Source organism: Oryza sativa, chromosome 9, assembly GCF_034140825.1.
Source record: "Oryza sativa Japonica Group chromosome 9, ASM3414082v1".
Lineage (NCBI taxonomy): Eukaryota > Viridiplantae > Streptophyta > Magnoliopsida > Poales > Poaceae > Oryza > Oryza sativa.
The window spans coordinates 23,568,466-23,593,152 of record NC_089043.1 but is presented as its reverse complement, the minus strand read 5'-3'; the positions used below and the strand labels follow the sequence as shown (position 1 = coordinate 23,593,152).

The 24,687-nt window shown below is 44.3% G+C and overlaps 6 protein-coding genes across 6 annotated transcripts; 3 read left to right on the top strand and 3 right to left on the bottom strand.

Moving 5' to 3' along the window:
* The first annotated feature begins 1,263 nt into the window (after positions 1–1,263).
* Positions 1,264–3,377, top strand: LOC9267072 (uncharacterized). Its single transcript, XM_015755478.3, has 3 exons — positions 1,264–1,456; positions 1,555–1,945; positions 2,999–3,377. Exons 1-3 carry the CDS (start codon positions 1,330–1,332, stop codon positions 3,003–3,005), a joined length of 525 nt encoding a protein of 174 aa, XP_015610964.1. The 5' UTR covers positions 1,264–1,329; the 3' UTR covers positions 3,006–3,377.
* Positions 3,378–3,652: 275 nt separating this feature from the next.
* Positions 3,653–5,747, top strand: LOC112936333 (uncharacterized). The gene is made up of 3 exons (XM_066304315.1): positions 3,653–4,406; positions 5,128–5,191; positions 5,335–5,747. Exon 1 carries the CDS (start codon positions 3,794–3,796, stop codon positions 4,334–4,336), a length of 543 nt encoding a protein of 180 aa, XP_066160412.1. The 5' UTR covers positions 3,653–3,793; the 3' UTR covers positions 4,337–4,406; positions 5,128–5,191; positions 5,335–5,747.
* Positions 5,748–6,109: 362 nt separating this feature from the next.
* On the bottom strand, positions 6,110–9,176 carry LOC4347454 (uncharacterized). Its single transcript, XM_015755343.3, has 5 exons — positions 8,725–9,176; positions 8,456–8,660; positions 8,186–8,347; positions 7,724–7,787; positions 6,110–6,463 (listed from the first exon to the last, which is right to left on the bottom strand). Exons 1-5 carry the CDS (start codon positions 9,073–9,075, stop codon positions 6,277–6,279), a joined length of 969 nt encoding a protein of 322 aa, XP_015610829.1. The 5' UTR covers positions 9,076–9,176; the 3' UTR covers positions 6,110–6,276.
* Positions 9,177–11,541: 2,365 nt separating this feature from the next.
* LOC107277350 (uncharacterized) lies at positions 11,542–14,503 on the bottom strand. Its single transcript, XM_026020222.2, has 5 exons — positions 14,192–14,503; positions 13,805–14,096; positions 13,089–13,250; positions 12,926–12,989; positions 11,542–12,173 (listed from the first exon to the last, which is right to left on the bottom strand). The coding sequence occupies exons 1-5, from the start codon at positions 14,351–14,353 to the stop codon at positions 12,170–12,172; spliced, it is 684 nt and encodes a 227-aa protein (XP_025876007.1). The 5' UTR covers positions 14,354–14,503; the 3' UTR covers positions 11,542–12,169.
* On the top strand, positions 14,422–16,607 carry LOC107278103 (uncharacterized). Its single transcript, XM_015756010.3, has 4 exons — positions 14,422–14,995; positions 15,205–15,366; positions 15,479–15,542; positions 16,256–16,607. Exons 1-4 carry the CDS (start codon positions 14,566–14,568, stop codon positions 16,407–16,409), a joined length of 810 nt encoding a protein of 269 aa, XP_015611496.2. The 5' UTR covers positions 14,422–14,565; the 3' UTR covers positions 16,410–16,607.
* Positions 16,608–21,402: 4,795 nt separating this feature from the next.
* On the bottom strand, positions 21,403–22,966 carry LOC4347453 (uncharacterized). Its single transcript, XM_015755204.3, has 2 exons — positions 22,509–22,966; positions 21,403–22,399 (listed from the first exon to the last, which is right to left on the bottom strand). The coding sequence occupies exons 1-2, from the start codon at positions 22,674–22,676 to the stop codon at positions 21,767–21,769; spliced, it is 801 nt and encodes a 266-aa protein (XP_015610690.1). The 5' UTR covers positions 22,677–22,966; the 3' UTR covers positions 21,403–21,766.
* Between the last annotated feature and the right edge of the window lie 1,721 nt (positions 22,967–24,687).

The window sequence follows — 24,687 nt, the reverse complement described above, 5'->3', positions numbered from 1 at the left end:
TGGAGAAGCATGATAGGCTGTCGTGTCTTCGGCACGACCAAGTCTTATTGGGCCATGCTTGGGCTATGCTTGGGCCATGTGTGCAGCCCGTGGGCTGGCACAGTACGACCCAACGTATAGGTCAGGCCGTACCGGCCCAACTGACCTCAGCCCAGACACGGCCGTGCCTAGGCCATGCCGGGCGGGGCGGCCCATTTGGCCATCTATACGTGGAAAGAAAAGAAAAGAGAGCTTAATTGAAGATAGTTGCTTGGATCGGCTTGGTTCGACTCGAACTCGTAGTTTCAATGAGTTGAACCAAACTAGGATTCTAGCTCGTGAGCTTAACGAGACAGCTGCTCGTTTATCTCGTTAGTACAACATATTATCATTAACTAATATTTAGTTCCTTAATTACATTGAAACTATTTATATGTTTATATTATAAATTTTACCGGCACTTGCCGGTTAATTGGATTATAGCATTATAATTTATCCGATCTTAAAATATGTCATTACAATTCGCGATATTCAAGTTGTGCCATTAAAATTTTATGGGTATTTGAGATATACTACTGCTTACCCCTTCGATGCATTTCTCAAATTTTTTTTACCAAATTAATAAGGGTCAATTGGATCCATGGCAATATAAATTTGTCCGTTTTAAAAGTTATCATTACAACTTGCGAAATTAGAGCCATACCATTAAACAATAGTAAGTATTTAAGATGAGTGTGAACATGCCAAGGCCATACCTAGGCGTTGAGATAACTCACCCCAGCGCTAACCTCGTTGGTGCCGACCCTAGAACCATGTTGTTTCACCGAGCTGATGATGCCACGGGAGAGAGGGGTTTGGGGGGGGGGGGTGGTTTTGGTGCTATTGTTTGGCGCCAAGTTGGTCTTGGTCGGCTGCTATTTTTGTGGATGCAAATGTGGTGCTACCATAAAAATCACAGCCGAACAACCCCGAAAAGATTGAGGGCCTCATCTTTTCGCTTATGCTTATACTTATCAGTCAAAATTTGAATTTTCAACCTTAAATTTAAAGCTGATTTTGAGGTTTTTCATCGAAGTTTATTTTTAGCATTTGCTTTTAGATAGCTAAGAACATGTATATAAAATTTTATTCACAAATTAGTTTTCGTTTGCAAATATGCCGAGATGGCTCCATGATTTGTGTAATAAGTATTTTAGGATCTATTTGTAAAGTAAGTTTTCTTAAAGGGTTAAAATGCAAAGATTTCAGGGTTTAAGAAGGAGCCCAAGCCGACCGGACCAACTCGAACCCGAGCAGAACGACCGACCGTACTTCTGGTTCCCCGTCCACCTCCTCCCCACCGCGCGATCCATGGCGTTCGCCGGCATCCGCTCCGGCGTCCTCAGATCGGTGGCGGGTGTGGACGGTCTCGCCGCCGCCGCCGCGGCGCGCCCCACTCCTCTCCTCCCGCGCGTCCACCTCGCCGGCGACGGCACGGGTAAGTAGATCCTTCCTCAGTTCCTCTCCTCCCTCGCGTCCACCGCCGACGAGGGTAGTGGGTAGGCGAAATGCTAAATCAATCGAGGGTTCCCACAGGGCGGATGGCGACCACCATCGGGTTCTGCCCCCGTCTCAGAGCCGCGCCGCCGTCCTGCAAGAAGGCGGAGGCGGACCCGGCGCCGTCTCTCCAGGATGCGGTGGTGGCGGTGGATGCTGTGCTGCGTGCCCCTCCACCTCCCCAAGAGCATGGCGGCAAGATGGCGGCGATTCTGGAGTTTCTGAAGAAACACTCGCTCAATCTACTGATCCTTGCCCTGTGCCTCTTCGTGGGTGCGCTCGCTTTCAAGGGAGAGGAGAAGGTGATCGTTGCGGTGACTGACGAGGAGAAGGCGATTATCGCGGTGAAAGTGTGCGACAAGGCTAACAAGATATACAACATCCTCTCCAAGATCGCGCCGATTGTGGTGGACTTCATCCGTATTTTTGGGTAAGCTTCCGTCGATGATCTTGTTACATACTTCTTTCAATTGCTACTAGTTTGGGGGCTTTATGACTAATATATGCTGGTCTTGGCTGATTTGTCCTTTGTGTATGCATGATCTGTTCTTCGCAAGCAGTGCAACTCTTGTATAGTTGTGATTTGTGAAATACCTAGGGTGATTTGTGCTTCTGTAAATTCTTGGAATGTTATCTGCACTGCTGAATGCAATGTTATCTGCAATTTATAGTATATGATAGTTTGCAATGTTATCTGCACTGCGGAATGCTGTTCTAGGAATGGTATCTTGAATATTTTGTAGTTTTGAAAACTACATTCTGAACATTAGTGGAAGTTCACTCTTGCATTGTTCTTGTGTCACTACATACTACTATTCAGGTTTCTTTAAGAAAGAATTCAGATGTTCTGACTGGTTTTATCCTGCTAGTGTTTAATGGATCAGTACCATTTCCTGTCTAGGATTTAGGGTATCTTCTTCAATGAAAGAGAAGGCTGTAGTATCTTAAACGAAAGTCTAGTAATTACTCCCTATGTCTGAAGACGGCACAGAGCTCAAGTTAAAATAATTTGTTAAATACTATTCCCTCTGTTAAACAATGTAAGCCTCTGTAGCAGAGGGATAAAATGTCTTACATTCTGTAACATAGGTAATACATGGCATCAGATGAATTCCTGACCATAATTTGTTGCTGTGAGCATTAAAAAATGACATGAATTTTATGTATAGTCTCTGATTGAATGAGGTGAAGTACTGAAATGCCTTATCTTCTCATGTGTAGTCTCTGATGAAATGAAGTGAATGTATAATGTCTTTCTGAAAATACCATGATTGTTCAGTCCATGACATGAATACCACATGCAACTACAGCCCAAGTTCTATAACAGTTTTGTGTAGCGCAACTAGATGTGAATATCTGACACTAACCTTTCACAAGTACTGCACTGCATTTGTTTCATGCACAGTTTCTGGATGCTTCCATTTACTTAAACATTTCCTTCCCTATTTCCTGTATAGTTTCTAATGGAATTCTCTTTATACAGACGGTAGCTAACTGCCATCGAAGATGTGAAGAGTACTTTGGCCCAGGAGTCGACATTATGCAGATAATAGGAGGTTGAGGTTGATACTATGCAGGCAATAGGAAGTTTACCTAGATAGGTTCAGTGGATTTATTAGCTAGATATATTCAGGATTTGATTTGCTGCCCTATGTCACACATATAATCCAGTTTGTTTGGATTTATTAGCTAGATATATTCAGGATTTGATTTGCTGCCCTATGTCACACATATATCCAGTTTGTTTTTGATGGGTAGCACCGTGATGCTCGAAGGGATATCGTCATATCGACACATGTTGGCACATTTTAAGCTGGCCCATTTTATATCTGAAATATATGTGCTTTGGTTTTTTCTGCGAACTTGTTGCTAACTCGATTGGCCTGCGCCCGCTGATGTCGTCGCTGTCGCGCGATCGGCAGTTTAGAAAAGTTTGAGTGATATACGATATGATGGTGCACTTGACTACTTGAGGCATGTATGTAATACGGAGAAAAAAGAAAATTCGCTACTATAGTAGTCGTTTTATTATTGAACCTGATGATAACATGATTGACTACGTCCGGGATAACACGGAACAAATATGGTTCTCTACGAATCGCTTTGAACCTAATTAATTATAGCATGGTTGAGTTTCACTCCTCGATGAACACGTACATTTTGGCATGTTTCACGTTTGCTAAGTATTCTCTGTATATAATACGGAGTAATTATAGTTGTATGACCTAACATGATACGGGCTGACGCGACCAACTAGCTAATACCTCTCGCCGGCGCAATGGCGGCGTCGCAGGTTGGCATCTCGTCTCCTGGCGTGGCCGCCGCCGCCGCCGCGCTGCTCTGCGCGGCGCCGCGGCCGCGGGTCTCCACGCCGCCGGCGCACGCGCGCCTCATCCATCCGCCGCACTCCGCCCGGACGCATCGTCCTCTCCGTCTCCCGGGCACCGCCTCCGTCGCAGCCCGGACGGCGACGGCGGCGACGGCGGCGTTGCCACGGCGCCCCGCCGCCGACGAGGTCATGCCCCCGTGGGGGCCGAGCCAGGAGGTGGTGGCGGAGTTCTACGCGACGGACTTCAGCAAGGCCGCCGTCCGCGAGAGGTTCGCCCGCGAGTCGAGGGAGGCGGCGGCGGCCGCCGGCGTGTTCCGGCCGCTCGCCGACAACTTCGGCGACATGCGGGGGTTCGAGTACGCGCACGACACCGAGGAGTACCACCTGGGCATGCCGTTCGGCGCCCTCATGGCGTGCATCGCCGTGTACCAGCTGTGGAAGGCCGCGCCGTGGCTGTGCCTCGACGCCGCGCTGGCGTTCGCCTTCTACTAGCTCAGCGTCATCGCGGCGGACGTGCGGAGGCGCGGCTTTTCTGCCGATTTGATCATACGCATTAAATTAGGTACTCCCTTCTCTTTTATTTTTAATATATGATGCCATTGATTTTTTAAAGAAACGTTCCACCATTCATCTTATTAAAAAAATATCACTTATTTTATTATAATTTAATTTGTTACTAAATGTTCTTTAAGCATGACTTATAATTTTATTGATTTGTAATTTTTTAATAAGACGGTTTCATTAAAAATGGAGGTAGTGCTTCTTTGGGTTACAAGATCTTTCATCTAGTCATAATATTGAATATTTTGGAATTGATATTGGTAATTGCTTTTATCTTAGTCTAATATGCTTATAACATTATAATGGTGCCCTTCAAGGCAAATCTATGCATATCAATTTTTTAACCATGCATTTAAGAAATTATTGCTCGTTAAAGTTTCAGGAGTTTGATCAAATAATCTTGTCCTAAACACAAAATATTTAGAATAATCACACTTTATATCAAGCAAAGTGTACCTATAAGGCATATATATCGTGGGAATATATTTTAAGCTTTCGAGGGAACACTCTGGTGTAAAGTAGAAATATGCGCTAAACCTAGTGCAAAGTATAATTTAGTCAATATTATTTATAACTGGAGGAAGTGAAAAATGTAAAAGGGAAATATTACAAAGGCAACAATCAACATACAATTGCTCATGTTATTGTGATATAAAGAAACTACGTAAGTGCTCAGATGATGTTCAAATTGCACGAGTGATCTAATGTGTTCTTTTATGCAGTTATCCTCTTTTTCATAACCTTCAGGGACTTCCGCAATATGATATCCCCTCTTGATTTTATCAGGTTTGTGTTTAAAAAAATCATCCACTCAAACTCTATCTCGGCATTTGGGGGTTCTTGAGGGATTTGCATTTTTTATGCCGTATTTGCTTAAGCATGCACTATGTATTATACAAGCTTTGACCATGCTTTCTTTGTGCAATCAGGCTTCCTATGTTTTACATATATTATCTTTCGTTCATGTGGGACTTGTCCGGGATGAAGAAATACGCAAAATATGCTCTTCCAGCTTTGATGGAGGATCTACCAGCGTGTTTCTGAAACTGACTTATATATATCGATATGTAGTGAAGACTGAAACATGAGAAGGAAGATGCACGAGTTACTTTTAATATATCTTTCTATTTGTATTCATCTTGATTTATTCACCTTGAATTTATCCTTTTCTTACTCCCAAATCAAGTTTGTACTTAAGATTTGGAGATTTGATGGTAATGGATTTCCTGCCTATATCTATATCTGTAATATTTTCATTTATTTAGAGAGCTTTTAGGGGTTTTCGCTGGATATTTCCCTCGACGCCTATTGGGAGAGATGTTCTCTGCACCAAATTGCTCCAAAACTAGTGTAGACGGAGTCATGTGAAACTGTCCTATCCTAAGGTTCTTTGATACTTGGTACTAGCTATAGAGTAATAGATAGTGTAATGTGCAATTAATTTACTTGAAAATCTAATTCGCGGTCTATCAAAAGAGAGTATCAAGCTTAAGGATCTTCAAATGACTCAATACAATTTATTCAGAATTCTCACTAGTAATTATTTTTCCTTTTAACATTGCATATATATATACGCACATGGTCACACAAATTCTGAGCTAATTTTATTCCAAGCTTAAGCACAACTTATTCAGCTAAAAAGGCTTTTCAAGAAGGAAACTCCACAGGGAAACAGATGCAGTACTAATCAACGAGAGGTCGATGTTTAAACAGTGAAGAATGTTTCTTTTGTAGAGACTCACCATACGTTCATAGCTATTTATTCGTTATTATACTTTACAAAACTTTGTGAAGGGGAGGGCATCCTTCCTAGAACAAGCTCCATCCTTCCTAGAACAAGCTCCTAAGTGGGAACCACTCACACAAATGCATCACCAGTCAGCAGAATCATCATATGGAGATATATAACCAGGATACCACATAATCCTATATATTTCTTGTATGCCACCTCTAGATTTCAGCAGATTAAACAATGAAATAAGTGAGCGCCTGGCATACTTCTTCATACCAGCAACATCGAATACGAACGCACAAATGTAGAGGAAGAAAACCGGCATTCTGTATCATGAAACAAAGTTTAGTTAGCAGCGAATGAAATATCAACAAGAGAAATAAAATAACTATGAGAAAACAGCCCCAGTATTATTGCAGTAGAACTGTAGAAGAAGCATTGTCTCTTTGAAATTCACAAGTTAATTGGCAAAATTCTAACACTCCAGCTACTTCCCTATGGCCCTGTGATTCTTTAACCTTTTTCCCATCCCTTTTTTTCTTTTTTGCCTACTACCAGTACTGGATATGACACATCCTAGTACTACGAATCTGGATAGAGGTAGAATACGTCACATCCAGTCCTAGATTCGTTTTTTTCAGGGTGGAGGGAGTATGCTGTAAGTCCTCTCAGTAACTTAACTTCTTTTGTCACCCATATTCTTAGTATAAAAGTAACATGACCTCAATATGCAACACTTTTTTGGCCCTAAGAAACATGCAACACTTTCTACAGCATATGGTGCTCTTTTATGTAAATTCCTCTTTGAATTATACAAAATGTTCAATAAAAAATTGTGTTGTTCTGGTCTGCTCTTTGCAAACATAATTTTCCATCATTGCTTCTAGGATGGTGATAATCTTCGCAAATAAGGATTTTACTGATGCCAGAAAGAGCTAGCAACCACTGTGTGTATGGCATAACATAACCTCTATTATCCACAGCATCACACATGGAATTTAGATAGATGTGCACTAGAGAATAAGTAATTTCGTATTAACATTTGAAATTCATAGTTAGAGGATATCTGGAAATTTTGAAAAATATTTAGTCCTAGAAAGTATCGTTTAAGAGGGCTCTCGGAATTCAGATCCCAGGGGCAAGGAGCTCCAAATGGTAGGAGAAGAAGTTCATTTCTAAACACAGGGGCATAATATTATCTCAGATTCTCAATCTCCAGCTCTGGCTTCACTGCCTAAACAAAAACCAACAAAAGCAGGAAGCATATCAAAACCACCATGAAACTACAGCACTACGCTACTATCAGCGCCAGCATTCTCCTATCAGTCTATAACTAGCGACTGCCACCAAGTATTCTTGTAGTATAACAAGAACAAAGGGCTTTCCAACATTAGTATCAGGCAACAAGGAACCATCTCCTGGCAGTCCTGATGGTAGGCCTGTCAATTGCTTTCATTTTAGTTTGACCTGTCAGTTGTAGCAGTGATTTTGTCCTGCAACTTTGAACCTCCTTTTCATCTGTTAATAAGTTCGATAGAATTCCTACCTCTCTCTCACAAAGAAAAAGTTTTAAAATAGATACTGACCTAATAATGTCCAGGAGTACATAGTTCTTCTTGATGTCTTTCATAACCATGATAAGTATGGTCCCTGCATTGAATAGTAGTCAATAAATAAGATAGCCTGAGGTTATAATTTCTAGGCATAGAACAAACTAAACTGAGAACTACTTGCACCCAAGCTCCAAAACATATCCACCTTCTAACTAAGAAAAGGGACTGTAAGTTTATACCATTTCTTTTATTTGATTTTGCCAACTACATGATGTATCAACTTGATACTATAGCACTGTTGAGCTACGGAAATCCTCCCATCCAAACAGGGTAAATATTCCATCAGTGATTCATCAATACTCAAAATGAGTGATCAAACCTTGGAAAAAGGCCAGCTTCTTACTTGAGGTTATTAATGTTATGTCTCTATTTTTTTTGGAGATGCAATTCTACATATGACTTAAACTGCTGATCAAATACGAAGAAAATGAATACCGAATTTAAGCCGCGTGATCAAGCTGTTTGTCTTGCGCTGCCGGTGCAGCTCTGAGGACACAACGCTGAGCTTGTAAAACACAAAGGCAAGGGCAGCATCAACGAAGACGGAAGGAGCCGCCTTCCACAGCTGGTAGCACCCGACATATCCGAGAAACGCACCTGCAAATGTTGATACACATTCACCGAATAACATAAGTGGTCTGGTGATCAGAAGGATATACAATCGACGGCATTGTTAATTGCGGTAAGAACTCAACTCAAACACACCAAAGAGCATGCCGATTTGATAGTCCTCGAAGTCGTAGGCGCTGCGGAGAGAGCAAATGTCAGCTAGGTTTCGCAGCAAGGGCCGGAACATGTCGGCGATGGCTGCCTTCAACGCCTCCCATTCCTCGCTCATTCGCCTCTTCCGGACGCTCTGCACCTCCACACGAGGAGGAGGAGGAGGAGGAGGAGCAGCCGGCGAACACCACTGCAGAGGCAGCAACTCAGCATTTCTGCATCGGGAGAGAAATCCGAGAGAAACTTTCACCTACCACTGGCCGCCGGCGAGGAGCGTCGACGCGGCGGGGAAGCGAGCACGGCGAGAAAGAAGAAACCCCGAGGCCCATGTCGCTGCTCCCGGATCGCGAGGCGAGAACGGCGGCGGCGCCATCTCCACTCCGGGAGGAGGAGCAGGGACGGAGCCATCGGTGGGGCTCCCGCCGCTGGAAACCCGCCCCTCCCCCACTACCCGGAAGGCGAAGCGCCCTCGCCACGGCTGGTCTAGTCGCGTCGCCGCCGGTCATCGGGACCGACGAGCGCCGCGGGTAACCAGGGTTGCAGGGGCGAGCATGCGACGTCTTCCCGGCGGCGCCGCCGGCGCCGGCTCGCCGTGCAGAAAGCATCGGAAGAGGCTCGAGAACGACGAGCTCCGCGGGAAACTTCGACGGGGGCGGTGCAGCTCGCCGGCGCGGTCGCGGTTGCGGCGAGGCGATGGGTTGGCGGCGGCGACACACCGACGACCGGAGGAGGGGAATAGGCACAGCTTGGTTTGCACCTTGGAGGCCCAATGAGCAAAGCCCACTTGGCCCAAGGTGATCACCACCTTTTTTTTGGAATAAGTTCACCGGAGGTCCCTCAACTTAACAGCGAGATTTTTTAAAATCCCCTAACCATAAAACCGGAAATCTTCACCCCTAAACTATACAAAAACTGTCTAATTTAGGTTCCAAGACAGTATAGATGCCTGATTTTGCTGACGTAGCATCAAAATAAATATATAGGGCCCATATGTCAGTGAGAGAAAATGATGTGGGCCCACATCTATTTTTTCTTTTATTTTCTCTTCTCTTCTCAACTTCTCACGCGCAGGCAGGCATATGCGTGTGTGCGGCCGACGGCGGAGCGGGCGTGGCGGTCGCGCGCAGCGGAGAGAGATGCAGCAGTCGCCGCGGCGGCGGCGGGATAGCGCGGCTGCGAAGCAGGCAGGACGGGCGGCGGCGGGCGAGCGTGGCTGCTAGTGCCGGCGGTGGACATGCAGGCAGGCGGAGCGGTGGAGAGCGGAGCAGGCGGCGGGCGGCGATTGGGGAGCGCGGCTACCAGCGGCGACGGTGGGCGAGCAGGCAGGCGGAGCGACGGAGAGCTGAGCCTGCAGCGGCAACCCGACCTCGTCCGACCACATCGTCAACACGTTCCGCTACTTCGAGCAGCAAGCGCCGCTGGGCGCGGTGACGTTGAGCCCGTACGTGGTTGTGTCGCTGTACAGCAGCATGCACCACGACGTGTGCCTCCTGACGCACAGCTGCAAGGCCAACCTCATCCTGCTCCCCTTCCACAAGTCGTTGGACGGCGCCCGGAGCACGGCCAACAACGCAATCCGCGCCATCAACCGGTCGGCGATGCAGTACGCGCTGTGCTCGGTGGGCATCCTGATCGACCACGGCCTGGCGGCGGGGTCGGCGTGCGCGACGGAGTCGAACAGCACGCTGCAGCGGGTGGCGTTGTACTTCTTGGGCGGCGCCGATGACCGGGAGACAGCCGCCCGTCCTGCCTGCTTCGCAGCCGCACTCGCCCTCCACCGACTTCGCCCTCCGCCGCCGCCGCTCCGGCCGCTCGCCGCCGCGGCGACTGCTGCATCTCTCCCCGCTGCGCCGGCCGCCGCGCCCGCTCCGCCATCGGCCGCACACTCGCATCTGCCCGCCCACCTGTGAGAAGTTGAGAAGAGAAGAGAAAAATAAAAGAAAAAATAGATGTGGGGCCCACATCATTTTCTCTCACTGACATGTAGGACCTCACATATTTATTTTATTAATTTTGTTGACTAGGATGCCACGTCAGCAAAACCAGGCAACTATACTGACTTGGGACCTAAATTAGACGGTTTTGTATAGTTTAGAGGTGAAGATTTCTGGTTTTGTGGTTAAGGGACCTCCAGTGAACTTATTCATTTTTTTTTTCTTTTTGGGTGGGGGTATGGGGTTTGTAGGCTGTAATACTTTTGTAATTTTTTTTCCCCGTTCTAGTCTTTTGATTGAAATACTTGTGTAATTGGCCAATGAAGATTTATATTTTGCACATTTGGTATATTTCAGAAATGAAATGGTTGTTTTGTGTGTCTGTTTTATATATATCTCCATGTCACCTTTCAAGCTGACCTTTCTAGCATTACGTATTCCTTACGACTGTGTTAATGTTTTGGACCATTGTTTGGCACAGCAGCCTTCTAAATTCGTCGTTTGATTAAAACAGTATTGTGCAATCCTTTTCTTTATATGCCTCACTTCTGTTCTCGTACCGATATCCTTATTTTTCCCATTTGGGATATTATCATTGATGTTTTTATATACTTTTGCTTATGTTCTTATATATGTCACTGTGCATCATTTGACTTGGTTAATGACTATTTGTTTCTTGACGCAGGATGCCAGTATTTACTCTATAGTATCTTTCTACATTTGTTTATTTTATATATTTTTGTGAAAAAAATATGCAAGGAATTATCTGATCCTCACAATTAATCTTCTGAAAACCAAGGGTGAATTTCAGAAGAATGTTTTGTCCTAACTATATATCTCCATACAGTAAATTTACAATTTGGAGCACCTTCTATTGCTAAGGAATTTACTTTGGATCACCCTTCGCTATATTTTTAATTTTCAATTTGGACTTTGGGGTGACACGAGTCGTAGCTGAGTTGGTCGACTCACCCTATCTAATGGGTAGATCCACCCCTGGTGTCTTTAGAAAGCAGTAGTTGTATAATTTCGTGATGGAGTATTGTTTTTACCAACTTACTGATTTTTTTTTTGTTCATTTGACTGTCATCGGTCATAGGTTCAAAAACTGGCCAAACACGTAGCAGCACCATTGTAAAACATGGTCTCGATCTCAATCAGACAGCAATGCTTTTGTCTATTTACAGTGAGAATTAACTTGTTAACCCCCCTTGTTTGATCCAAACGCATAATAAACTGGACGAAATTACAGAAGCAACTGCACTTCATTGGAGCCTGAATCACATATCTTCTGAAACGCAAAGTAATTGATTAACCAAATAACCATCTCTCAAAGTGTGCCAAGTAGGGCAGAACAAAATTTCCTCAGCCAATTATGTAGTATAGCCTGGCCATCCATGAATACACATCGATCTACCACCTTCATTTCAGATTATAAGACTTTCTAGCATTACATATATTCATATAAATGTTAATAAATATATGCACATATATATGTCTAGATTCATTAATATACATATAATAAATATGGACAATACTAGAAAGTCTTATAATATGAAACGGATGAAGTATTAATTATTACCATTTTGATAGCCTCTCAGACACAGGTGCAAGTTCAAACTTGGGCAGCAGCTTGCGCAGCTCGCGTCTTCCTTTTTCATGACTTACCCAAGAGGGCAACTGAGGCCAAAAGATACTTCACACACTTCTTAAGGGCATTTCCAACCCAATGACTAGGATAGTGTCCATAGCATTAAATAAGTTGTCACCTAGGACAAAAAAAATTGATGTAGCAAGTGAATAAATGAGGAAAGAGAAGAAAACCATGTATTGCATGAGACATGGTTTCTACACAACATCCAAGACATCGACATCATGTGAGATAAGTAGTATTAAATTGAAGTATGGAATAGTGATGTTTGCATTGGAAGAATATTGTCTAATACTAGTTTCTTGATGCTGTAGAGTTTATGAAAACCATGTCTAGTAGTATGGGTTGGGACTGCCGTAATACCAGCCAACTCAAAAGCAAACGTTAAGCTCTAGAGGAAATAGACAGGTGCCCTGTACATGCATGCATGTCGCGTAGTTAATTACAGCATGTCAACGCAAGTCAATATAATGTAAAGGAGCAAGTCAATATGTAAAGGAATATGCAACCATGCATGAAACAATAGTTTGGTCTACTATTTTCAATCACCTAATTATTTTTTTCCTTCAAATTTTATCTAATCTGGCCTAGTCATTTTGCCCCTTAAAGGGACGTCCATGATCTTTTTGTTTTACATATCAGAGACGTTTTACATGTCTGATCATGCGTTAATCTATCATTTTGTTTTATGTGCGAAGGAGAGGGGCTCCCAACCTCTCAAAACAAAAAACACAACCAAATAGTCTTTGGGATCGATCAACCCCTCTCGATTAGGCGGTATGTCTAATTTTTAGTTTGGATCGATATGGTTAAAATTTTTTAAAAAAAAAACCATAACACATTGTGAGTGTGTGGATCATACATTCATACCTGATAGCATCAAGCCAATAAATGCAGTTGTTGATATCATTGATAGCCATAACCAACATGACGACTGCAAAGGAAAAATCATCGAGAGGCATAGCGATACCAAAAGAATTTGCTTTTAAGAAATAGGAAACAGCTGAATCAGATTGCGGATGCAGTAACTGACCAAATTTAACCCGGATGATGAGGTCGTTGGAAAAGCCTCTTCTCCGGAGCTGCGACGACACGATGCAGAGCCTGTAGAACGTGTAACCGAGGGCCGCGTCTATGAACGTGGTTGGATTCATCTTGAAGAGGTTATAACACCCAATGCATGCAATGAGCATACCTAATATTTCAACAGCAAAATAAAACATAGTTACTTACGCGCTCATCAAATCACATCACGTTACTCGTCAACACTTAGACGCCATGCTAAAGAGGCAGACCACGCGCTGCGAAAGATTTAAGTGAAGAACTCCATCTCTTTGAATGCTGTGTTTGGAACCCCATGTTCCCAACAACTCTCCCTCGTCTTCCGCGCGCACATTTTTTAAACTGCTAAATGATATGTTTTTTTTAAAAAAAAGTTTATATTCGAATGTTGCTTAAAAAATCAAATTAATCCATTTTTGAAAAAAAAATAGCTAATACTTAATTAATCAAGTGCTAATGAACCGCTCCGTTTTCCGTGCGGAGGGAATGTGTTCCCATACCCTGCATGCTAACACAGCCATGTATTTAGGAGCGAGTTTAGTGTGGTGTGTGCGATTGTGTGCGTCTATCTTATAATCTATGTAATGAGGAAAAAAATTGTTTCTCGTAAAATTAAATTGGGCTAGTTGTAGTTGTAATGCGATTGCTAGGTAGTACGAAATTGCATCACTCACGTTAATTACTTACCAAAGGGCATGCCGACATGGTAATCCTCGGTGTCGAAGACGGTGTTGAGGGAGCGGAGATGGTTGAAGTTGTCCAGCAACGGGCGGAGCACGTCGGCGGCGGCGTCCTTGAGCGCGGCCGCGGCCTCCCCCGACTCGCACGAGAACTTGGCTTGGACGGTGGCGAAGTCGTCCTTCACGAACACGGCGTCCTCGGGGAACTCGTCCCACGGCCACAGCTCGTCGTCGGGGTCGCCAGCTGCCTCCGCCGCCTCCTTGGCGCCGCCGCCTCCTTCTGCCGCCGGAGCGCACCGCTGCAATTTTCCACCGATCAAGAGAGATCTCTGATCATCAGAGGAGAGGAGAATTTAAGAGAGAGATCGATAGCGGCGGCACGAGCTTTACGTACCGAGCGCGTCGTCGTCAGGGAGCGAAGGAGGAGGGCGCCGTCGCGGGACGTTTGCTGGCGGCGGAGGCTGACCCGCGCGGCGGCTCGCCGTGGCGGCGGCGCAGTGCCAAAGCGCGTGACGGCGAGGGAGTACGGCAAAGAGGACAAGACCTGCGACGCCATCACGCGTGAAAGGAAAAAAAAATAGATATACTCCTTCCGGTTAATAATATGAGATGAATCTGGGAGTACGAGTTTTTGTCCGGGTTTATTGTGTTAGGAAACATCTCATCTTATCCTAGCTTGACTTTTTAGGGGAAGGATGGACTAGGGAGTACACCATCCGCCGTGTCACAGTACAGGTTCGATCGTTGTGGGCTCACACGCCGTACGTCATGGCGTCGTCGTCGGCGCCGCCCATGCTTCTCGGTCCGCATCTTGCTCTGCGCGTCGGCGTCGGCGTCGGCGTCACGCCGCGGCGCGCTCCTGCGGCGGCGGCGGCGGCCACCTCGTCCTCCACCCGCGGGCATCGCTACCCCACGCGCGTGCGCCTCGCCGCTGCCGCCGCCGCCCGCACGGCGCCATCGGTGGTGGTGCCACTGCCAGCCGCCGCCGCCGCCGCGGCGCGGGCACGGCGCCGCGCTCGTGCGGCCGGTGCGAGCTTGTGCACCTGCGGCCCCATCGTGGACTTGGACCGGCCAGCGCGGGAGGCGGTGAGGGACGCCGCCGCCTACGTGCTCCGCCCGCTGGTGGACAACTTCAACCGTCTCTTCTCGCTCAAGACCGCCTTCGATATTGAGGATTACAATATCGGCATGCCCACCGGTAAGTACCTAGAGTACGTACTATAAGGGGGTGAAAACAATCAGAAGCATTTCTTCGGAAACGTCGACGCTCGATCGACGGGTAATTGACTATATTTATCGTTAAAATTACTCAGTGTCAGACATTAATCTGTGACTACATACTATACTTATTGATGAACACATGTACAATTTGCGTGGTTAATTTGATTACTGAAAGTCTGAAATTAGGTGCACTCATCGCGTGTGTTGGATGCTATCAACTGCTGAAGATGAATCCTTCGTTGTTCGTCGATGCTGTGCTGGGGTACGCGTTCTACAAGCTCAGCGTCTTGTCGTCGCAGGTCCGGAAGCAGGGATTCCCCAACGAGTACATCACCCGGATCAAAACCAGTCAGTTCGTCATCTCATATATATATAGAGAATTTACCTTGCGTATATACATGCATGGACCTGAATAATAATAATTGAAGTGATCCACGAGAGTAATGATTTTTTTTTGCAGTTATTGCCTTAATTTTTATCGCCAAGGATTTCCATAAGAACTTCGTGCCCTTGGATTACATCAAGTAAGAACCCTTTGCTTGCTAATTCCTTGAATGATATTATGCTCACTTCATCCAAATTTACGAGTAGCTAGCGCTCATATATATATTCCAAGCTAGGCTCAAACTTTGCACGTTTTAAAACTAAACTGTTCAGATTCAGATAACCTACAGGCATATGAGGATTCTACCAATATACAGTTGTATAATATAGTTTGAGTCTGTTTAAATGTACAGGCGTACAGCTATAAAAAGCGATTTTCTTTTTAAAAACTAGAGATAATTTACTAGTATAAGATAGATTTACATTCAAAAGGACAAGGATTTTCTACACCTAGGTGCCACGGCACCTATCATTTACATGCGACTCAAATAGTTATAGAAAAAATTGAAAAAAATTAGTAACATCATTTGTGATGATACAAGTCTATATACAAACATGCATGACTAAATTTAATCTACAACTAGAGAAACAAAAATAATAAAATCAGACAGTCAATAGTACCCGTATAGTGTAGATAAAATTTGTTATTTTTATTTCTTCATATATCGATCGAATTTAGACTTGCATGTTTGCATAGTGTCTTATATTATCATGGACTATCTTATTAAATTTTATTCTGACATTCAAAATTCAATTAAACGACCATGTAAAACTAAAATATGCCTTACAAAATGTAGGGAGTGAGTATATGTTACTAACAAGTTACTTCTGCCGTGGTAATTGTGTTACACAGGGTGCCAGTTTTTTTCTTCTACCTCCTAACATTACTCGTCGAAGTGCATGGCCTAAAGAAAGACGCAAGATATCTTTTGTCTAGATTGTTTGAGCTGCTTCAAATCAAGGAGGGCAGACGCGAGCTACTAGTCGACATCCTCTTAACCAGATGAATAATTCTTGTTGCATGATTCAATCAAGAAACGGTTAATCGATTTGTCTGGCTTAAAGCAGATCTCGTAGTCATATATATAATTATTCTTGATTAACTTGTTAGAGGTATGTGTTTGAGTGCCATCCGAAGGTTTTCTTTATGCATAATAAGTTCACCAAGCTTAATTTTATTGAAAGCTAATTAGTAGCGTTTTTTAGTCAATTATGTTTAAAGTACTATAACAGTTTTCTTCTCGAATACTCGTATATACTCATTGATGTAGCGAAAATTGTTAAAGTATAAAAAGCTGTAATACTTAAAAATTAACATACAAAAAAAATCTACAAATATGATTTCTATGCAATGAATCTAGAATTTTAAAATGATACTAATGTTGAAAGTTTTTAAAGTTTCATTCTTTTCTAAAACTATATATTTGTAGAGAAAATAATTTCTATGCTACTCACACTACTACAGCAAATATTTTCCTGGACGCCGGACCGTTTAATTTACAGGCGGGCCGTAAGTGAAACCGCACAGAAAAATAGGTGGACCGGAGCTGGACCGTCGCCCGCACAGGAAAATCAATTTTCGTGTGCGGGTCACTTAACAGGCCCGCACGCAAAAATAAGCCGATTTTCGCGTGCGGGCCTCCTAATCTACCCACACAGGAAAATACTTGTTCCCTCTCATCCTATTCCAAACATTTTAAATTTCCTTCTCTCTCCCCCGGCCCCCTTATCTCCTCTCTCTCTCTCTCCCCATTATCTTCTCCTCACTTTCGTCTCCTCTTCTCACTTTCCTCTCTCTCACCTTCTCCTTCTGTGGCGCCGCGCGCCTCCTTCACCTCCTCCTCCGGTGCCGCCTCCTTCTCCTTCTCCTCCCGTGGCGGGCTTGGCGGCGGCGGGCTCTCGGCGGCGGGCTCGGCGACCGGGAGCGGCGTGCGCGCGGCGGTGGGCGACCGCCCCCCGCCCGGATACGGCGGCGGGCGGACAGTAGGGCGGCTACGGATCCGGCTACGGTGTCGGCGACGACGACGACGGCGACCGCGATGGTGACGGCGGGGAGGACAGTGGCGGCAGCTTTAGGATTAGGGTTTTGTTTTTTTGGATTTTCTTTTTTTTTGGTTTTCCATTTTTGCATGCGGGCGACATAATCATCCCGCATGGAAAAATAGCGATTTTTGCAGACGCTTCTTTACAGATGGTTGAAAGATCCACACGTGAAAATCGTTGCACGCAAAAATCCATTATGTAGTAGTGTCAAATTATCTAGTTCCCTTATATATATACCACTGGAAATTGGCAATTTCTCTATGGGATTATCTATTAAACATTTGATAGAAAACCCCTTAATCTTAGTCCAATGGCTAGGACTACATCAAGATTCGTGCTAGTAACCTTAGCCTTCCTCTTCCCATTCTTCCTCCCTGCCTCTTGGCCTCGCCAGCGTTGGAAGGTGCCAACAGCGCTAGCGAGGTCCCGTTGGCCGTTCTCCCCTTTCCCTACATCTCCTTCTCCCCAAGCATGGCAACGGCGAGATGCCCCCACCTCATGACATATTCGGATCTAGCAGCCTACCATTGGCCCTGCCCTCCTCCAACCCTGCAACTTCAACTATACCAGCAATACCTTACGTTCACCTGTATCCGCTACCCACCATCTGGCCTCTCTTTCCGTTCCCCAACCCATCCTCCTACCCCTTATCCCAACTCCAAAGGCAAATATGTAGGTTTATTCCGGGAGTTAGGCGAGGAGTTCATCGAAGCTAGAGGAGAAAGAGCCCCCAAAAATTCACGTACACACAAATCTTGATGTAATCCATGTAATCCAATGGTTCGAGATTCACAAGAAGTTTCCCCTCTTTTTTTCTGAGTGAAGATTATCAATTGTGTTCCGTTATATATATGCCATTGGACCATAATTTTTCTTCACTCGAGGACATCCCCGTCAATCTATCATTAGTATGTTGTTAAACTAACCGTAGAGAGAAAGACAGAAATGCACATGCCCCTTGCTTCCCCACTTTTCTCATTGTCCTCTGACTATTCGAGCGGCGAGAGCTGCTTTCTCCCACCGACCACTGTTCCGCGACTCGGCGGCTCCACCTAGGCCCCACTTGTCATTGTTGCCATTCCCCGGGTCCCTCACGCCTGTGGCTGCCACAGCCGATCTGGAGGCCTGCAGCCGCACCTCCATGTCTTTGTGCATGAACCCATCGTTACCCCCGAGCACCTCTGCTGCTCTACGTGTCACAGCCAATTATTATAACTAGGGGATTCCCTGCGATTTACTGCGGAAATTACTAAGTAATTTTTTAATGCTATTTTTTTTATAATTCAGCTAGGAGTAAAAAGAAAAAAATAATCAAATCTTAGGGCTTATCAATATTTATCAAATTCACACTTTAATGTAAAACATATTGATATGTACATATTAAATATTAAAAAAATGATAGAGAGATTTGTAAAACTATTGTGGAAATAATGTGAGAAGTGATGATTGAATATGCTTGCATGTTAATCTAATTTGGGGCATTTGCAAATTTGCCATCGGTTTTTTCAATATTGCAAGGATGCCACTCGAATGACAGTTCTAGTGGCATTTTTGCAATTTTCTAGTGGCAATTTTACAATAGTGATTCAAAGTAGTGGTAAATTTGCAATTGTCCCTAATTTAATTGTAGAATTAAATAGATTGTAGATGCTCTTGCATGCTTGCATGAGATTGAATATGTAATTATTGTTAGTGGGTGATGATGTGGCATGGTTGCATGTTAAACTTTAGAGTTAGTGGGTTATAACTTTATAGAAAGTATAGATTCCGAGTCGAGATTTTGGTAATTTTGGAAACCCCCCCCCCACACATGTTCGCGCTTGGAATTTTTAGATTTTTCTCTTTTTTAATGAATTTGGTTAAAGTTTATTTAAATTCAGTCAAAATTTATTTAAATATTCAAATAATTTCAGTCTAGAAATGCTGAAAATCCTGAAATTTCGTAAATTTTGATCGAAATCGAAAGTGCAAACTCTGGTCGTAGCATGCTGGGAGGACGAAGCTCATCTAAGTGACATCATGCCGTGAGACAACGAGGAGAAGCCGCCGCATCGCATTCAGAGGCCGTGGACTCCCGTCGACAATTTTATCGTCGCCATCGCATTGGGAAATCGGAACAAGGTTTTTGGTGCCCTAATTGTCGCATGACAAGTTGCCTGGGTGAGAATCTTAACAGAGAAACAGCCGAGTTTAGCAAGTCTGTCAAATATGCTACAGCCTCTGCACGATAACAAATACAGGCACACACCAAGTTCAATTTTTAGAAAATTAGAATAAATCCAGCCTCTACATTCAACCGGATATACATAGGCAAACATACAAGTTGTATGATTTCTGAATTCTATGGGAGCTGGAAGAGAGGTAGTAATCCAAAGGCAATGTTCAGCACATCAATCATCAGAAGAGCGAGAAATGCCAAGACATATTCGAGCTGTAACACCAAAAGAAAACAAGAAATGCCAAGAGCCCAAGAGATGAAGAGATTGTTCAGTAATAAAGGCCAGTTTAATTAGAAGGCCAGGCTTCGCTGCAAACCTAAAATTCTCTCAACAGCAGTACAATATATCATCTAACTCAGGAACCATGAAGTGGAATAAGGCCAAGATACTACATATTGAGCTCTGTCAAACACCCTCTTCCACGTGTAAACATGATCTAGGACCAAATATTGCTTACACACTAAATTCAGCAGTGTAGATCATTAGCGTCGTAATGTAGTAAGTACCACTAATAGCAACCACAAAAAAACAGAACAATTTGTGAATGCACATTATATCGCAATTTCAGTACAACGTAAATAAGCTAGAACTGAAGTGCAAATTTATCTCGACACATGCATACATAAACTAAGTGAACAGTAAGTCACCAGCAGAATTTCTTCAACGATTAAGGAATCTTGCTTCCGCTTACACCAGCAATAATTTTAACATGACAGCACCAATGAACTCAGCAAGAAGAAACAAACAAACATAATATGTGTTGATCAACGCATGGAGAGAGTACTAGCATGATCGTGACCACTGGCAACAGCAGTTAAAAGAAAAAGAGATTTGGAGGGAGAGATGTCTCTCCAATCATTTTTAAAGAAGAAATTGTGAACGTTTTGAGGATTGAACACGTACGGGACCTCAAGTTTGAAATCACACATCCTTTGTCACTGCACTATATATTTCAACATGCATTTAAGTGTACCGGTTAAAATTGCAGATGGCTACTTTCGTGGGCTTGGGCCAAACGTTGATGGTTCAGTCCCTCATGCGTGTATCAATTTCTTTTCCTCCTTTACAGCATGTATGAATCTCAAAGTGCATCTAACGGTCAAAAATGCAAGGTACAATTTTTCTCCATTTTCTATCGACCGTAATACCATAAAGAGAAAATTTTTGAGAAAACCATCGTAACGATATGTGAGTTGCAAAAAATACTATTGTACGTAAGGACAGGGTTTGAAATTTCGGTTCGAAATTTCCGAAATTTCGCCCCCCCCCCACCCACCGGCATGCTCAAATCTCGCCCGAAATTTTTGGTTTTTTGCATTTTTTTTTGTGAATTTGGTAAAATTTTATTCAAATTCAGTCAAATTTTCAAATAATTTCGGCTTGAAATTTCGGAAACCCTGGGTATAAAATCTAATTTCGAAATTGAAAACCCTGCGTAAGGATCGATGACATGTGAAATCTGGACTTACATGAAAATGACACATATGCACTGGTATTTTTCAACTCAGAGATCTTTGTGATGGTACCAAGAAAATCAGCCCGCACCGCACTTCAGCGAAACCGTGTCATGTATAAGCACGCCACCTAAGCAAAACTGCCAATCGGTTAATTGATCTATCGTTTGCTCATGACAAAAGGGACAAACAGAGACACGAGATATAAAAAGCTCACTAGGAATATGCCCATGCATAAACACATATAGTACTCCTAATAAGCAACAACTTGAACGGACAACAACTTTGGTAAAAATGACAGCAAGACGCGCTGTTGGATTCCATGTCATATGCATGCAACGAACTCAAGAACGGATTTCCTAGTACCATCTAGGAAGCAACTTATATCGTCCACTGACGTACGTGTTGCTGATCCACAAGAAACTAGCTTTTTCGTCCACGCATGCATATGCACTAGCTATAGAGCCAAATTAACTACCAATGTGGCAGTCTACTGTACCATCACTACACTTATATCACACATGAACAAGCATGCTGCAGGTACCGTAGGTACCGGTATCTCGAGGTATTTTTTGTTGGACCGGAGCAAATCTCGCTGCAGATAGATCGATCATCGATCGAGCCAAGATTGCTTTGCTTGCTTCTTCGTCAGACAAGCGTGCAATCCATGGCGGCTGCGGCGCCGTTCTTGTCCACCGATGATTTCCCATTGCCGCAGCCGCAGCCGCAGTCGCCGCCGCGATGTGATTTGACGTTGACGACGTCGAGGTTGTAGAGGATGGGGATCATGACGAGGGAGGAGAGGAAGGCGAGGAGCGGGCCGAAGATCCAGAGGAGGAGCGGGACGCCGGCGAAGAAGATGCGGTTGCCGACGAAGTTGAGCGTGAACCCCTTCTCCAGCGCCTCCTCCATGTAGTCCCTCGTCGACGGAAGGCCGAGGAGGCGGCGGCCGCCGTCGTCACCGGCGCCATCGCCGCCGGCGAGGAGGGTGGGGGAGGTGTTGATGAGGAAGCTGGCCTCGTTGAGGAAGCAGATGGCGAGGGAGTGGGAGAGGAAGGCGACGAGGAAGAGGAGCAGCAGCGCCACGTACTTGAGCGCCATCATGTACTCGCCGTGGGCGCCGAAGACGGCGTCGCTGAGCGGCTTCTTGATGGTGTACGTGCTGCTCAGCACCGCCGCGATCCCCGTGCAGAAGAGGATCGCCGTCGTCGCCACCAGCGTCGACCCCATGATCACGTTCCGCAGCGACTGCACCACCAGCACCGCCTTCTTCTCGTTGTCCTGCGCATATTCGTCCATCCATCCATGCACCAAGAATTAATCAAGATGTGTACAGCCATCTCTCTGTACTTACTCCGGTGATCGATCACCGGCGGCGAAACGTACGTACCTTGGTCATGCTGATGGCCCAGAGGCGGCGGGTGGCGGAGTTGATGCCGGCGGCGGTGCGGAGCGGGGTGAGGCGGACGGCGCGCCACAGCCAGACGTGGTACGCCATGGGGACGAGGAGGCTGAGAGGGATCAAGATCAGGTCCAAGAAGCTGTCCCTCCACTCCATGGCGGATCGGATCGGACACACGATTGACGATACTATCGATCAAATCGAAGATCGATCACTCTTTTCTTAGATCACGTACTAATTACTATTGCTAGCTACTATATGTGCAGAACAAATATATGCTTCGATAGTATATAGTACGTGATAATATTGTCAAGTTTGTGATGATATATTGTGCCTGCTTAGGATTGAGAATTGTTAGCTTTCCGATCTTGGAGATGTCTGTGTGCGGCGTGGAGTTGATATATAGGGGAGAAGGGGATACTATACATGCAAAAAGGGGAAACTGTTTTAAACACTCGGGTGGACGTCCACCCGTTTCTTTCATGTCATCTAAATGGTTATAAAAAAATTAAAAAAATTGACATGATAGGTTAATATGTAATATATTACTTCACAAACATACAAGTCCAAATTCGACTTCTATAAATTGTAACAAAAACAATTAATTTAACTGTGAATATACGTATACCAGTTAGAGTTTGATTTGTTATTTTCGTTACAACTTGTAGAAGTCGAATTTGAACTTGCATGTTTGTGAAGTGATATATTACATATTAACCTATCTTGTGATTTTTTTAAAAAAAATTTCATAATCATTTAGGTGGCATGCAATAAACGGGTGTACGTCCACCCAAGATATTAGAATTCATCCTCGTGTAAAAAGGTGCAAGAGATCACACCATAGTGGCATCTTACACAAAACCCACAATCTTCAATCAATCAAAAGAGGTATGTAAACCTCTAAAGTCGGGAAATTAAATTGCTAGAGTAATCTCGACAAGGAAAAGCAAGGCAGATTGCAATAGAATAGAATGTGATATCCAGCAGCATCGACAACGTGTAGTATTAATTCGCCGCATCCCATTCAGCTACACGCCCTTATATTCCCCTGAATATCTTAGCTTTTCCACTTAACTGCATCCACCGATTTCTTATTATGCATATGCGAATAAATGAAGACCGGCCGGTAAGTACTGCTAAATGCTTCCTCAGTTTCAGGGTTAGACATACGTATAAATGTGAGCAAAACTAGAAAGTCTTATAATATGAAGCGGAGGTATTACTAGTGTACTACTCCATCCTTCTCAAAATATAAGAGATTTTAATTGGATGTGACACAAACTAGTACTCCCTCCATCCTAAATTAGATGTTATTTTTAACTTTTTTTACAACGTTTGTCCATTCATCTTATTTATAAAATTAGTGTAAATATAAAAAAAATCATACTCAAAGTACTTTTGATAATAAAATAAGTCACAAACAAAAATGAATAATAATTTCATAATCTTTCAAATATGATAAATGGTCAAATGTTAAAAAAAACTAAAAACGATAAGTATTTTGGGTATCAAGACAGAGAGTTTGTCCAGATTCATACACAGAAATATGTGTCCAAATTCGTAGTACTGTTACATTCATCCAAAAATCCCGGACGGAGAGGGAGTAGTAGTAGCTGATGTAGATAGTTGGCTAGCTGCGGTTAGAGTAACTGAAGATCGGGGAAACCGGCCAGATTTCGTGGGCGCTTTTTTTGTCTCGGCATGCATGCACGGGCGCCGGTGCTTGGCGTGCGCGGCGCGAGCCGGGTGTACGTGTTGCAGAATTCGCCGGTTTTCGCCGGGAGTTGCCTGGATTCGCGTGGCGTGGGAGGCGTGTGCATGCGACTTGCTTGCTTGCGTCCTCACGCCTGCAGCGTGCGCGCGCGCCGCGCCGACTGACATGTAACACGTCGTAACCGATCGGCGCGCGCGCTTGCCGTGCATGGCCGCATGCATGCGCGATTGGAGCGCTTGTTTGGATGCCACCATGCGACGACGTACGTACATGTCACAGATCGAGATGACACAGTTGCATATGCCCCCTTCATCCCAAAAGAATCTAAAAAGAATCTAAACCTGAACATATGTGTCCAAATTCATAGCTAGGATTTATTTTTTTTTAGGACGGAGTAGTAGGTTATAAGACGTTTTGACTTTGGTCAAAGCTAAATTGTTTTAAGCTTGTAAA